Raw genomic sequence first — 16,431 nt, 5'->3', positions numbered from 1 at the left:
GGGGGGGGGCATTCAGGAAGTTGGAGCCGCTTAGGAAGGTTCGTAATCAAGAGAAAATTGTTTAGGAAAGTTCCTCATTAGGGGAAATTATTTAGGGATGTTCCTAATCAAGGGGGGAGTTGTTTAGAAAAGTTTCCTAATTATATTTATACTATTTAAGAAGTGTTTAATTGTTCATTAAGTTTTTCTGAAATATATTTAATTCTTTAGGAAAGTTTTCTAAATCATGTTTAATTGTTTAGGAATGTTTCCTAAATCGTGTTTAATTATTTAGCAAGATTTCCTAAATTATATTTATGTTGATTAGGAAATTTCTATTTATTTAGAAAAGTTTTCTAAATTATCTTTATGTTGATTAGGAATGTTCTAATTGTATTATTGTGTTCTAGGGCTATTTAAGGGGGAGTTGTCTAGGGTTTTAGAAGCATGTTATTGATGAGTTTTGTGAGTGTTTGTTGTAGTTCTTTTCTTTGAGGGCTTCCTAGCGACATCTAGGTTGATTGAGAAAACCGATGTACCTCTTGAATTGTAGATCAGTTGCATATCAAAGGACAAAGTGCTAGCAGTAGTAAGTTCCATGCTGGAGCAGATTGAATTACTCTTACATGTGGTTCTCGATATAAAGCTAATACTAATACTCATGGGCGGAACCCCATTGGGGTCAGCGGGGGCAATTGCTCCCCCCCCCCCCCCCCCCAAAAAAAAACCCCCCCCCCCCAACCCAAAAAAAAAAATTTTAAAATAAAATTATTTATATGATTTTTAAGGTAATTTATATCCCTCTTAGTTCATTTTTAAGTCTTTATTACAAGGCAATTGCCCCCCCCCCTAAAAATTTTAAAATACTATGGTCTTTAGGTAATTTCCCCCAACAAATAGTCAGAGAATTCATCATTGAATTCCAAAAATATCCTTCAAACCAAAATTGTTCCCCTTGACCCCGCGACTTGACCGGGCAGGTCGAACCCCGCCAGGGGGCGCTGCCCCCTTGGACCCCCGACAGATATGCCTTATAAGTCCCCCCACCTGAAAATTAGGGCTGGTTCCACCCCTGCTAATACTCATCATAAAATAGTTTATTGGGCCTTCTGGACAACATTTAATCAAGCAATGAATATTTGTTGTCAAATTTTTACAAACCTCAACCATATCACAAGTTTTCTCCTGGAATGAACTTGCAATTTGACAAGAATATTTTTCTTTCCATCTAAATAAGAAAATTTTATTTATGATTTGATAACTCCACTTTTGTAAATGATCAATTGTTCTCCCTATTATTTAAAATGTGTCCATTAATATATCATAAGCTACTTTAAAATCAAGTATAACTTTTTCTCATTATATTTCTCTCTTATTTCATAACCGTCATGAATTATCTACTACAGCTTGTTTACCAATTTAAATCACTTCCAATAAATATTATTTCTTCAACAGATATTTCTTGTGTTAGTTCATCTATTTCTTTATTTTTTTTTTTTCAAACTATTTTGTAATCTATCTTGAGCAGTATAAACACTAACCACATTCATAACTTCTTAGTTGATGATTATCTTAATAGCAACCGCCTTATTACTGACCCCATTAACCTCAGCAATTTATCTTTTGACTCTTTATCTACAACTGACCCAACCCATTTCTATCATTAACCTGATTACTTACCCCAATATACATAGTATTGCATAATGCCCACCAAATATTCTCTATTATGATAATCATATGACCTTACAAGAGTAATAAGAGCTTAAAAGTGCTTAATTTTAAATGTTTTAACATTAATTACCTAAGCACAAAAACCAAAACTTCTTAGCACAAAGTCAATTTGACTAACATACTTCAACATATAACTCATAAATTTGATGTTTCTATAACCACGAGCATCTTGAATCTCTTTTTTGTTCCTAAATACTTGAATGAAAATTATTCATTCCCCATCATTTTTCCTATACTAACCTTAGGGGTATGATAAAAGACATGAGCTACTCAAATTTGTTTTATAGCTCTCCAAATATCAATCATTCTATCATCTCAACAAATAGCACTATTTTAGTGCATCTTATTAGCACTATTTCAGTGCATCTTATTCAAAGCCAATTGATTTTTATAACTTACTCCTAAAATTTTCATTTTGCTCCTCTAAATAAACTTCTACCTAAAATTTTGGATAATAATTTCTAAATTATATATATTTTTTCATTATTCCTTCATATCTACATCTTACATTAAGATAATTTAACCTTCTCTTTATACAAATAACTTAATCAAAGTCACTATATCTCCTTCCTTTTGCCTCAGCTATCTTATAAATCTCTTTTTTTTCCTTCTTAATACCTAGCCCACTAGGAAAATCCCAAAGAGAAAGAGCTTTGTTTTTGCTACAATTTTCATAAATCTTTTGGCGTCATTATAACTATTGCATGTCTCAATAGTAATTGCTTTATCATTCTTTAAAAATAAATTTATTTTCTTTGACAATTTCTTATATATCCTTACTACACCAAATCTCTAGGACTTCTTTAACAATCTTCTTAATATAAAAAATCGTGAAATTCGCATATCAAGTTTGATTCAATTTTAAAGTTATAATTGGCCTCTTATATATATATATATATATAGAGAGAGAGAGAGAGAGAGAGAGAGAGAGAGAGAGAGAGAGATTAACTACTAATTAGCTTTTAAGTTCCACCAATAATCATAATTCTTTTTTCTTTCCTTATAGTTCTCCATATCTTCTACTTTATCATACGTGTTCAAGCTATCTTCTTGAACCACCTAATAGTTAAGATTCTTCTTATCTAAAAAATACAAAAGTATATCGTGATTTAATAGCTTCATTTATTAAAGTAACTCAAGTTGACTCACGAATTTAAAGTATGTTATCATTATTATAAGATCATATACACATATAAAATATATAACTTCTTCAATCTCCTTTCTATCACTCATTTTATACATACCCACCATAAAACCTCTTGTAATTCAAATTAGAGCAATATCTCTATTTAAATCACAATTATCAATTTCTATTCCTCAGGAATACATTGTAATATTCCATCTTTTTTTTGGTGCAAAAACTGATTCATGTTCCTTTTAATGCAATTGAGGAGCATTAGTTGAGAGTGTTAGCTAGCCCAACTGATTAAAGCCTTGAAAGTCGTAAAAAAACTTGAGTTTGAACCTCACCTGCCCCATAATAAATCTCAAACAATGTACTTTGGGTTGAGCAAACAATGCATGAGAAGCATAAGAACCAAATATAATATCCACACCAATAAACCTAAGAACAATAAGACTATCACTAATCCTATTCATTTAAATTATTTTATATTCATTCCATCTATCAACTACTTATTTTGGAAACAAAGAAGAAGCACATAAGATTATGCTGTAATATATATAACACTTACGCATTCAATTTAAAAAGGGAAGGAGTGCGCTACTTACCAGCATTTTGTTCTTTACAGTAAAGAAACCATCAGCACCAGCCACAACTGTTGGTTTGGATGCTCCCACAGCCATAATTGCCCCCTGAACAATACAGGGCGATTTAGATGCCAAAAAGTATATCACAACAAACTGGGCCTAATGTATCAAGAACCTCACCTGACCCGGAGGAAGAATAGCATCAAATCTATCAACTCCAAACATGCCAAGGTTAGACAGGGTAAATGTTCCTATTTCAAATCACAGGTCAGTATGAAGTAACCTCAAGGAACTTCAAAGGAATAGAAGTGACATTTTTCAGTCATAGATAAACCTGAATTATACTCTTTGGGCTGGAGCTGCTTAGATCGAGCTTTGCTCACAAGTTCCTTCCATTTTTGAGAAAGGAGATAGATATCCAGCTGCAACATCCGTCAGCCATTTCAGTCAGTAAAGTTGAAGCAAATGCCGTCAAATGTCAAAAAATAGTTCATAACTCACCTTATCAGCATCTTGGAGAACAGGAGTTATAAGCCCACCATCAATTGCCACAGCCACTGCAATATTGATGTTGCTATTATAACTGAAGCTCTTCCCATCCTTGCAGCTAGCATTAACAACCGGATGCTGTGCAAGTGCCATTGCTGCAGCCTTTGCCAATAGGACAGTCATAGTCACACCTTTTGACTTGACCTGAGAATTCAGCCAGTTTAAGAAATCATCAAATAAAATCTATAACTTTCCATCCATTTCAAGAGGCAGGAATCAACTAAAAAAAGTAAATATGAATAACTAGATGTTATAGACCGCAGTTAATCCCTGCAGCAGATTTTCTATGATAGGATACCTGAAAACTTAACGCATTCAATGCAACTTGCAGAAATTCTAGCCTTAGAATACACAAGAACCATATATGGGGAAAATTTTACTCGAGGTATCCCTAATTAAATTTAGCACCGTGCACAAGACATTTATTCATGAAGTATAAGACAGTTCTTCTATTTTACAAAAAGTATTATTTTTTTAATAAAAATAAATTTCTATAATTTTAGTGTAAAAGAGAAGAATGACTTACAATTAGATGAAAATGTTTTGCAATACAAGAAAAAATATCTTGTACTACGTTGAATCCAAATTGATCAGGAGGTGACTCTTGAATCTTTCTCAAAATACCATACAAGATTGATAGATAATATAGAGAAAGAGAGGGAATACTTGTTAGATTGTTAATAGGTATAGAACTTCAGTACCAATAAATCAATGATCCTACCCTCCCTTCAGGCCCCCTATTTTATAGGCCCATGCCTAATGTTTGCATTACAGAAAATATATAGAAAATCTAAATGACTTTTTGAAATTTAATTATTGGGGGCGAGTCACTAATATTACAAGAAAATATACCTTTATTTCCTAGGGAGGATTGCGCCTTATTATGTTACATTTATTAGCTGAAGTCTTGGTTGGATTAAAGTGGTCAACCGATATGAAGTAGGTTACTAATTCTTTCATTAGATGGATTAATGCAAGGGAGCTGAACTTTGGGTGAGCAGTCCTATATTCCTTGGAGCTGAGTATGCTCTGGCAAGTTCTCAATGCTCCAGTCGAATTGGTGGCATGGCAAGTTCTAGCTAGTTGAACCTTGGGTGAGTCAGACCAGCTTAATTTGAACCAAGCATATATAATATATTGGTGTACATATCCTAAGATAACCTAAGCTAAGTATCCTGAGCTAACTTAAGCTACATTTAGCACAGTTGTACTCCAACTATGTATTTTATCTTCATTGGTTGTCTGTAGCTCTAAATACATAGCTCATCCTTATGTAATGATTTCTCAGAAAACTGTGTATAGCATTAAAAGTGAGTAAATGAGCAATTCAAATGATATTATCTTAATTCTTGTGTGTAAATGTGATATAAATATCACACCCAACCTTTAAGTGTAATTTTTCGGGAGAGTAGCATTTTTAACTACCAGCAGCAAAAAAAACCTCTCTTTTTTGAGGGTGGAAAACATAGGATTAAGGCATGCATAATCTTAGGAGTGAAACAAAAAAAAATGATAGAATTTTGGACAAATATATATATTGAGGGGACAAATAAGTTAAAATATATATTGCATTAAAAAAAAAAAAAATCAGACCCTGAACTCTTCCTAGATCCCCCATGCTAACTTCTAAGTATAATAAACATTCTACCTTTTCATACAGTGCATCAAGAGCATTTGCGATCACTGGATACCCAACCCGAAATGTGGGCACCGATAGACTTTCCAACATGTTCTTCGACACTGCTGCCTGCATTGTCGTAAATGGCACCACTGTAGAGCCCGGGATTGGAGGTAATGCAGCAGGCGCAGCAGCTTTTTCTGCAACGGGAGTAACAGCGGCACCTTTCGATACGGAAGGAGGAGCTGCGACAGGAGTCGGAGAAGGTTTCTTAGGTTGGATCCCAGCAGCTAGCTCCACATCCTGAGGAGTAACTCTCCCAAAGGGCCCGGTCCCTGTCACAGAGCCAATATCCACCTTGTGCTGCTTCGCGAGTTTTTTAGCGTAGGGTGTAGCCACCAATTTCCTCGATCCCTCGGCTGGCACGGTCAAGGGTGAAGCAACGGGAGCTGCTGCGACCGGAGACGGCGGAGAAGCAGATACAGCAGCCGTCCGTGATTGCGCTGGAGACTGCGCCTTGGCTTTGGCTAGGGCAACCTCGTCCTCGGTCTCGGCGAGGAGACCGATCGGGGCGCCGACGGGGGCGACCTCGCCCTCAGGGACGACGATGGCGGCTAGGATGCCATCGTAGAAGGTCTCGACGTCCATATCGGCCTTGTCCGACTCGACGACTACGACGCTCTCGCCCTTGGAAAGGCGGTCGCCCTCGGACTTGATCCAGGACACGATCTTGCCTTCGGTCATTGTGGAGCTCAGCGCCGGCATAAAGATCTCGCGGATCTTGGCGCGCACAGTTGCGGTCCGAGAGTGGGAACGGCGCGGGAGGAGGCAGCGGCTGGGAAGAGCGGGAATGGAGGGTGAAATTGAAGACGAGAAGGAAAGCAGGGGATTGCCGGGAGCAGCGGTGGCGGAGGAGGATGTGGCAAAGGGAAGCGCCATTGATGAAAGATCGAGTGGAAGGGAAATGAGGATGATGAAGAGGAGGAGAATGGAAGACGGTGAAGAAAGGAGAAGAGATCGCACTTTGGAGCTTGGGAGGGAGAGAGGGCGGAGATGTCGAGGGAGGCGATGGGCAGTTGGATTGATGGGAGTTGGGCTTCAGGGAATGACCGAACGAGCGTTAGAAAAACAGAAGTGAGCATTATTGAAAAATAATATAAAAATTAAATTTTATTTTATATATTTTTTTTATTTTGACCATCATTGAAATTTTATATATAGTATATAGAATATCTTAACCTGTAAAACCTCTTGATTGAATGTTTAAGTTCCTAATTAATAAATTAAAATGAGCTTGATATTTTATTTAATTTTTTAATTATTAATATTATTACATTTTATTTAGGATTATTTTTACTTTAATTTAAAATTTTGCAAGAAAATATTCTAACAAAATGATGATCAATCTCAAAACTCTCACATGTATTTTTGAAAATAAGTTTAGTATTAATTATTTATGTAGTATAGGTATCATAAAATAATTTAAAATTTTTTTGAAAGTTTTTATTAGCATATTCTAATATAATTTTTTTCTTCTTAATATTTAAACATATTAAACATCTAATAAAATATGTTTATTAAGGGGATATTTTAGTTTTATATTATTATTATTATTATTAAAAAATATTTTTGTTTATCATATATATATATATATATGTTCGTGTGTTACAATTGTGATAGTTTTCAAGACAGTACTATATATATAAATGGAATAATAGTCAGTTAGAATAAACTGAAGGGAGAAACAAAAAAACATCAATCACCCAACAGCAGTTGAAGTTATCTAACCTGAAACTCTGCAAATGAACTATCAGTCTCAGATATACAAATTCTTCAGCAACCAAAAAGCCTTTTAATACTGGTCCATAAACCTGAAGGAGAATCTGCATTTGGTTCATTTATAGGCTCCTTGAACTTAGCCTTTTCACTCAACTCCTCAAAAGCATTCACCACATTCTGAAGCCTTGCGACGAATTCGATCAAAAGTGAAGCGAAAGTGGATAGTGACAATGCGCTCGCGCTCTCGTAAGTCCTCGACTCTTCTTCATGGACGGCCTCGTCGATGTTAAGGGACCGAGCAGGCCATGATATTTGCTGTTTGAGCAGGCCATAATTTTCATGGACGACCTCGTCGTTGTTAAGCGAAATTTTCGGGTCGGGTCCAATATTGACACCCCTAACTTCAGGGAAGCCAGTTGGAACTTGGGAAGAGGGATTAAAGCCTGTGTTATGAACATCCCAGCTTTTGGAGAGATGGAGTGATCTGAGATCAAGAACTGTTTCACTTTGGGATTTGATGACTAGAGGCTTGTGTAGTCTTTCTGTGAAGGCGACGCCATCGAGATCGACTTCCAATCCTTCGGGTCGCTTTCCGATCTCCCATAGCTCTGCATTGACAAGAAGGTAAGATCTTCGATCTATCTTCTTCTGTAACTCCTCGGCTGCTTCATGGAGATTCAGAAGGATATCTGTGGAGCTTAGTTTTGTCATTGACTTAACTTTGTTTCCCAGCTCCCGCAGAACTTTGGCGCCTTCCATGCCTACTCTCTGAAGCTCGTTGCGAAAAATTTGCCTCATTTCTGGAGGAGCCTGCGGGTGAAGTGTCATTAGGGATCGCAAAGATTTTAAGAAAAAAAACAGATTGGAATGGTTGAGATGAATGCTCTTTTTTTGATAAAATAGAAGCTATTTAGACAAATTGATGATTGAATATGTGAATATGATTACTGTTCCTGCACCAAATTCCACGAAGGGCAGGGCTTATTTGGTTTTTTTAAAGTTAGAAAGGTTAATATTACATAAACGGAATATGTAATATTTGCTTGGGAGATTAACATAGTTATCACATATTTTTTATGTATTTATATATCTAACATATAAATTTTTATATGTAATTGTATTAGATGTTTATTGTTTCAATCACATCACATCAAAATATATGCATGAAATTATGTATGTCATCTTAGAAATTTTAATATTGGTTGTGTTTTTTATGTGATTTAAAATTTTAAGTTCTATATACATAACTATAAATATTTTGATGTTAGCTATGTAAATAAAAAATTTATGTGGTATGTATGTAGATCCGCCTATTTGTTGTCAAACTTGATGGTTCAAATTAATGCCTATTTGAAGATCCACTAGTGATGAAAAGTAAGCCAATTCAAGATCCTTAAAATTCTAATTTTAGAAGGCTAATTGATCAATCATTTAATCAATATATTTGACAATAAATTTGTCAACCTATTAGCTAATTAATTAGTCAAAGCCTATGCACTCGCCCTCCCACCATCTTGTCCCCTCTACCCCCTCTCCTTGTTTGAGTATCACTCGTGATTAAGGATTGTGGTGTGAAAGTTTTGGTGTTAGTGTGGAGAAAAAGTGAGTGACTGAATTATGATAAATTTTATAGAGTTGTTGAAGTGCGAGACAACAGGATGAAAGTGTAGGAACTTGTGAGAATCTTTAGAATACTAAAAAGAAGTGAAAGATGTTAGAAAATTTTTTGTTATCCTCAAACGGATTGCATACTTTATGATTGAGTACGACATAAGAATGATGATATATTACCCCGAAGGAGAAAAATATTATTTTCTTATGGACTCAATGATAAAATTTACAATTTTAACAGAGATTCCCCCATTCGATGTTTAGTCGAATGGTGTTTAATTTATCCTGGGATACAGGCGTCCCATAGGGGCTTAATTACATCCCAAGATTTGATGCTTGAGAAAACTTTTGATTAAACTAGTGTTCTTCTTTCTTTTTTTTTTGGAAAGTCGTTTTAGACATTGGCTAAAGTTTGATTTTTTTTTTTTTTAGAATCCGTGAAAGTCTTGCTTAAAGGTTTTGACCTTTAGGAATTTCAAGGGAGGTGAAAACATCAACTAAGAATTAGATTTGAAATGAGAGCCAAGGGAGGTGAAGTAAGAGCACTTGATTCTGAGAAATTTCAGAAGTGCTCGGACTATCCTATGTTGGGCTTAATATTTCAGAGATCTAATTTTTGTTTAAGTTGACATTTTCATTAGAAGTTTGGGGCTTACATTCCAACAATACATATTGGAGGAACTGCCCAGAAGATGAGGGCTTATATAGTGATTTGAAATCAACTATTGCCTCAAACCTTAAAACCAATATGAGGACTACCGATAGATAGTGCCTCGAACCTAAATCTAACGAAATGCAAATGGGCTTACAAATTACACCTCACATAAGGCATAATCGGCCCGACCTCTGAATTTATTGTCCTGCCTGGAAAGGACTACCAGCTAGACCCTCTTAACCGCTTTTAAAATCATGTCGTCCGGTTTTAATGCAAATGTAGAGTGAGAAGGCTATTTTCGTTTAAGAAGTAGGGCTTCTAGTTTGGCTTTGAAGTCAAGATGCCTATGTATGTAGGGCATGCATAATGCAAACTCACAAATGCGACTTTTTTTTTGTTATCTAGTCCTTAGATGAGAGCTTTTCAACATGAGACAACTTTTGTTGTGCTTACAAATACATAATGGTGTATATCATCATGCTTTAGTCTTTATGTTAGTCAGACTCAGTAGACATTTATCTATTTGTCAACACCATTATGTTTGTCCGTTTAAGGACACTTTCTATGTAAGAATCCATAGGATTCACTTATAGATTTAATTGGATGCTTATTGAATTTCTAATTGGATGCTTATTGAATGAAATTCAGCTGCTATTGGAAAGAATCGCTGGCTTCTCTCCTAACCCCTACTAAGAGATCGGTTTCGCTCAATAAGCACCACCCTCCCCCCCTCCTCTACTCCCTTCACAATCCCTGCAACAAGGCCAACAGCAATAGACTTTACTTATAAATATGAAAATCTACACTGCAAATTTCAGTATTATGTCAAAGAAGTAATTCGGATTTCCTCTCATAATTTGACTGCTGTAAACCATCCAATACAACCTTAAAGCCTCCACACTGCAATCAACAACCTACCAGTCCAACACCAAATCCAACTTCACACAACTGCAAATATGTGCCTACTGAAACAACTGCAACGACTCTGAAACAACAGTATACTTGCTTTACCAATCCTAACCATCACAAAGATAACAATGTTATTCCAGAACCCAGCTTCAAACATCTCATAATCCCGTGCAAAAATGATGACACTATTTGCACAAATTTGCAACATTTTGCCTTTACTGCTGCAGCTGTAATGCCTCCTCTCTTCTCGCTGCATCAAATCAGCATGTTTCTTGCAGTGCTCTGCTAGGTAGTATAATCCAATAGTCAAAATCTTCACTCTAAAAACAAGTAATACAACAACAACAATATCAAACCTTTATCACACTATGTAGGGTTGGCTACATGAATCCTTTTTCTCTATTGTGTCCTGTTAAGAGTCAAATTCTCATTTAAATCTAATAAAAAAAATCATTTCTAATATTTTCTAACCAAGTGTTTTTAGGTCTACCCCTACCTTTCTTAATATAGGCCAAATCTAATACATCTACTCTCCTAACAGGGTCATCAGGAGGCCGATGATTTATATAACCAAACCATCCAAGACGACTCTCTCTAATCTTATTTGTCACTGGAACTACTCCAACCTTTTCCCAAATATGCTCGTTTCATATCCTGTCTCTAAGAGTAAGTCCACTCATCCACCTAAGCATCCTCATCTCAGCAACACTTAATATTATGCTTCTATTTTAATGGTCAACATTCTGCACCATAAGCATTACAGGTCTCACCGCCATTTTATAAAATTTTCCCTTAAGATTGAGTTTTTCTATCACAAATCAAACCTGAAGCATTCCTCCACTTCAACCAACCAACTTGAATTTCACTAATAATATCCTCATCTATTTCACCATCACTCTGAACAATAGATCAAAGATATATAAAACGAGTACACTTATTAATGACTTGATCACTAAAAGTCACAAACCCCCAACTAGATCTATTACTACTAAAATTACACTCCGTGTATTCAGTTTTAGATCTACTCAAACTAAAACCTTTAGACATTAAGGTTGACCTCCATAATTCGAGTTTACCTTCAACTCCCTCCCTAATCTTATCAACAAGAAGAATATCATCAGCAAAAAACATATACCAAGGTACATCCTCTTGCAAATGTCTAGTGAGAACATCCAAAGCAAAGAGATAAGGGCTTAAGGCCGATCCTTGATGTAATCAAACTGAAATAGGAAAATACTTGGTCAAACCACCTTGTGTTTGAATACAAGTAAGAGTTGCATGCATATTCCTAATGATTTGAATATAAGCATTATTAACCCTTTTCTTTTCTAGAACTCTACATAGCATTTCTCTTGAAACTTTATCATATGCTTTTTCTAAATCAATAAACATCATATGTAGATCCTCCTTAGTCTCTTTAAACTTCTCCATCAACCCTCTCAATAAACGAATAGCTTCCATAGTAGACGACCTACCTGACATGAATCCAAATTGATTTTGAGAAATATTAGTATCACGTCGTAACCTATGCTCCATAACTCTATCTCAAAATTTTAAAGTATGACACATCAACTTAATTCCTCTATAATTTGCATAATCTTGTGCATACCTTTATTTTAAAAATGGGAATTAATACACTTATTCTCCACTTATCTGACATCTTTTTAGTCTTCAAAATAATATTAAAAAGTTTAGTAAGCTAGGAAATTCCTTCATATCCTAAGCATTTCCACACCTATATCAAAATATCAACAAGTCCACTAGTTTTTTCACACTTCATTTTCTTTAAATCCTCTCAAACTTTAGTTTTATTGATATGCCAATAAAAATAAAAATCTTTATTTTCATTTAAAGTGCTAAAGTCACTAAAAGGTCAATCATATTCTCACAATCTTCATTGAAAAGCTTAGCAAAATATCTCATCCACTTTTGTTGAATATCTTCTTTTTTTATCTTTTTTTATTTAAATTTTTAATGTATTTCACTTGAACTAAATCTTTACTACTAATATCTCTTTGTTTGGCTAACTTATACATATATATTTCTCCCTCTTTAGAATCTAATCTATTATATAATTCATTAAAAGCAAAAACCTTTGCATCGCAGATTGCTTTCTTAGACACCTTACGAGACTCTTTATATCTTTCTCAATTTTATGAGTTTTTACATCTAAACCAATTGTTATAAAAAAGCTTCTTATTTTTTATCTTTTCTTCCACATTTTGATTCCACCACAAACTATTTTTATTATTAAGAGTTTTTCTATTTGAAACTCCAAGCAGATCGTTTACAACATTCTTAATATTACTAGCTACTTTATCCCACATAATATTCACTTCCTCATGCACAGACAAAATCTTAAAATCTAAAATCTTACTCTCAAAAATATTTTTGATAACGTTTTTTAAAAGTCCCTATTTAATCTTAGACAATATTTCATTAATTTTTTTATATTCTACCCCTTCATCTTAAAATCCAAAACTAATAAACTGTGTTGGGTATATAAACTTTCACTCGGAATAATTTTATAATCTTTGTAATTTAAAAGATCTATTTTTCTTATAAGAAAATAATCAATCTGAGTTTCACTATATACATTCTTATAAGTGAATAGATATTCATCTCTTTTCTTAAATAAAGTATTAGCAATTACAAAATCATAAGCTAGAGCAAAATCTAATATAATCTTACCACTTTCATTAGTCACTCTAAACTCATAACCACCATGAATACTTTTAAAATTCTCTACCACTCTATCAACATGTCCATTTAAATCTCTTCCAATAAAAACTCTTTTTTCAAGAGGAATCTTTTAAATTAATTTTTCTAAGTCATTCAAAAATTTTAATTTTAAGCACATATACAAACCTACTTGAGAATCATAAGCACTTATAATATTAAAAATTTTAGCATCAACAATAATCTTCAAACCAATAATTATGTCTCCAATTCTATCAATTTTTATAATATTATCCTTCAAACTCTTATCTATAATTATACCTACAACATTTCTAGTACGATTTTTTCTAGAATACCAAAGTTCAAATCCTAAATTATCAATATCCTTAACCTTCTCTCCAAATCATTTAGTTTCCTGAATGCATAAAATATTTATCTTCCTATGAATCATAATATCTTTTAGTTCCATTAATTTGTCTGTAAAAGAACATACATTCAAAGATCCAAATATAATATCTTATCCAGAGAACATAAAATGTAAGCACGAAACATACCCCTTAATTCTTTGAAAATGAATTCACAAATTAAATGTTAAAGTTTATATGACAAAAAGTAGTAGAATGGTATTTTACTTGAATCTCTGATAATACACAACCATGCAGTGCCATAACCATAAAGGCACAATGCCTTAATGCTCCGCTAACTTTAACATAGCTTCTCCAAGGATATCTGAACATCTTGTAAGGACCATGGGGTGGTTCCCATATTGCAAAACCTAACTGATGATAACAAAGCAGGGATCAAACAAAAATATACAGATCTGAAAGACCTGTAGATGTTGATTAAATTTCAGCAAAACTTACAAGAGAATCCTCCTGAGCTGTTGCCTCAACTGCTGTTCTGTAGCCGTTATACAAAGGGTCATCAGAAGCTTGATATGTAAGAATCTTTGAGGGGACTCTCTCATATTCAACACAATTAAGATATCCATTAACGCAGCCTAAAATATATAAAACCCTCACAACTTTTAGTATAATTAAGTGGTCTTCTAGCTATAACTGATTTGATAGGATTGAAAGAAAAACATGCTCAGGTTAATTACATAAAAAATAGCATTAATGGAAACAATCAGAATGAAATAACAGTAAGACAACAAACAAAAACCTTCTAAGGACTTTGCTACGCCCATGAAATTCTTCACCACTAAGTTGTGGAGATCCTCTCCTGCCCAAATCGGAAATATACAGATATTCACGCCCAAACCAACAGCAGCACCAAGTGCTATTAGCAGAAATCGGCTCACAGCTGTATGAACAAATTCCCTTGTTCTTAGTCCAGAAACCAGAATGAAACAAAATGTGAGCAAGAATACACGGAACCCATATTCATAGGGCTTCATAGTAGGATAGAGCTTTGCAAAAGTTGCCCAAAAACCTAGCATTGAAAAACAATACCAAGAAAACATGTCATATCAGCAAACTATCAGGCTTCATGAAATCAAAGTACAAGACGAAAGAGATCATGTTATTTAGAATATGTCGCACCTATGATAAAAATGCTGACAATAATCACTACTTCCTCCCACTTTCCCGCCATAGTGGACAGTTCTGCTACACCTAAAGCCAGCCCTCCAGCAGATAATGTTCCTAAACCCCGATTTAATCCTTTGCTCAGTGTCGAACCTGCACAAATAACCACTAAAATATCAAAGCAATTTTAAAATTTCAGCCTAAAATTTAAAAGAAAAAGGGTCGGTTTCTTCTGATCCAAATATCAGATCAAGTACATATTTGTAACCATCACCCAGAAACAGAACAAAACCATCGGGCACATAAACATCACCAAGCATCAGATTATCTAAAAAGAGATTCACCCATTACATTCATCAAGCCTTGTCTCAACTACACAAGCACTGGCTTGGAAAGCAAAAGAAAATCCCAAAAAAAAAAAAAAAAACTGTAAACTTTACGGGTCTGTTTAGTTGCAAAAGTTGACCAAAATTTAATAAGGAATTAAGCAAAATCTTTCCAAATAATTTTTTAGCCACACAAATCCTACTACCTAAAATTCCATTTCCTACCATGTTAGTTTAAATCCTGGAAAAAAAAAGGGATTTAAGAAACTTATACTACTTCTCATCACCATTTATCTGCTTCTCCTTCATTTATATCCAACATTTTAAAAGAATATTTTCCAGAAAATTTAGAAGGATTTAACTACCAAACAATTTTCAGCAATTAAACGGCTCAAACATTTGCTAAATCTGGATCTACAATATTAACTAAATCTTTCTTGCAGCCAAAAAGCCCCTTAATCGTTTGTTCCGTTCAACTTTGTTTTCCTACTTCAATTTTGTCTCATCTGATATCACGGACACATCAAATTGCACGTTGAACAAACAAAAGAAGAGGAAGAAGATTTACCGATGCTGAACTCGAAAACAACAACAACAGTAAGGATAGCCCAAACACAGTGACTGGAGAGATCTTGAAAAGGCTCCTTCAGAAAGATAAGAAGAGAGATGAGAGCAAGCGCAAGCCCCATCTTCGCGGCGAAGACCACCTTCCGAAAGTCCGATCGCGCGAACTCCAAGCCAACCGCCACCGCCATACGCACCTGGGCCCAGAACCAACCGATCCCGTGCCACAATCCGTGTAGACATCCACGGCTTTTTCCGTCGTCATCTACGTCGAGATCATCCCAGTCCACGCCCTTCAGATTGGACAGCAGCGGCAAGCGTTCCTTGCTCTTTTGCTCGAAGTGATAACGGAAAGATCCTAGTCTCGGTGGCGGCGCCACCATCTTCTTCTCTTCTCTCTCGGCGTTCTTCGCTTGACCGCGATCGCAGATAGAACAATTTGCAGAGATTGGATTTATATTTCTTGTTCGGTCGGACCACTTCACCGGCCACCGGTACGTTTCGATTATTCGCCGGTAATAAGAATATCGGCCTAATGGTTAGTGGGCCCCATACTTTTTTTTTGGAATGCTTACAGAAATTATGAAATTATATATAAAATTTTAAATTTAATTATAAATTAATTTTTAATAGTCAAAAGCAAAAACAATATCTATAGCTTTGTATTTTAAGAAAATTGCAAAAAGTATAGTAAAATAAATTTCTAGGTAATTCTTAATGAATTGTCATAAATTTATGGTTAATATTAATTATATATATTTCTCAATTTGAATTAGAATCTTATTTATAAAG

General features: G+C 34.8%; 2 protein-coding genes across 3 annotated transcripts in view; both read right to left on the bottom strand.

The window, feature by feature from the left end:
• LOC110112368 (dihydrolipoyllysine-residue acetyltransferase component 4 of pyruvate dehydrogenase complex, chloroplastic) overlaps positions 1-6,608 on the bottom strand; it is a 14,499-nt gene extending 7,891 nt beyond the window's left edge. The window contains exons 1-5 of the mRNA XM_020844565.2: positions 5,618-6,608; positions 3,922-4,113; positions 3,755-3,842; positions 3,601-3,671; positions 3,442-3,525 (exon numbers count right to left, since the gene is read on the bottom strand). Of these exons, the coding sequence (XP_020700224.1) occupies positions 3,442-3,525; positions 3,601-3,671; positions 3,755-3,842; positions 3,922-4,113; positions 5,618-6,526 (1,344 nt within the window). The 5' untranslated portion in view covers positions 6,527-6,608. The remainder of the gene's footprint in view (positions 1-3,441; positions 3,526-3,600; positions 3,672-3,754; positions 3,843-3,921; positions 4,114-5,617) is intronic.
• Positions 6,609-7,294: 686 nt separating this feature from the next.
• LOC110112365 (aluminum-activated malate transporter 4) lies at positions 7,295-16,049 on the bottom strand. 2 transcript variants are annotated; one of them, XM_028695269.1, is made up of 6 exons: positions 15,644-16,049; positions 14,765-14,917; positions 14,385-14,654; positions 14,084-14,220; positions 13,853-13,999; positions 7,295-8,176 (listed from the first exon to the last, which is right to left on the bottom strand). In XM_028695269.1, the coding sequence occupies exons 1-6, from the start codon at positions 16,020-16,022 to the stop codon at positions 7,421-7,423; spliced, it is 1,842 nt and encodes a 613-aa protein (XP_028551102.1). In that variant the 5' UTR covers positions 16,023-16,049; the 3' UTR covers positions 7,295-7,420. The 2 variants fall into 2 exon arrangements, with proteins under 2 accessions (XP_028551102.1, XP_020700219.1); XM_020844560.2 differs by having other exon boundaries at positions 14,765-14,902.
• Positions 16,050-16,431: the final 382 nt, after the last annotated feature.

This window comes from Dendrobium catenatum, unplaced genomic scaffold, assembly GCF_001605985.2.
Source record: "Dendrobium catenatum unplaced genomic scaffold, ASM160598v2 fragScaff_scaffold_621, whole genome shotgun sequence".
Classification (NCBI taxonomy): Eukaryota; Viridiplantae; Streptophyta; class Magnoliopsida; order Asparagales; family Orchidaceae; genus Dendrobium; species Dendrobium catenatum.
This window is presented reverse-complemented; position numbering and strand designations above follow the sequence as displayed.

What these genes read in the sequence shown, in the direction of transcription:
- LOC110112365 (XM_028695269.1), bottom strand. Translation starts at nt 16,022, where the DNA reads ATGGTGGCGCCGCCACCGAGACTAGGATCTTTCCGTTATCACTTCGAG. An exon ending in CGTAGCAAAGTCCTTAGAAG is followed by an intron (nt 14,221 to 14,384) that starts GTTTTTGTTTGT and finishes TATATATTTTAG; the next exon opens with GCTGCGTTAATGGATATCTT. An exon ending in CAGCTCAGGAGGATTCTCTT is followed by an intron (nt 14,000 to 14,083) that starts GTAAGTTTTGCT and finishes TGTTATCATCAG; the next exon opens with TTAGGTTTTGCAATATGGGA.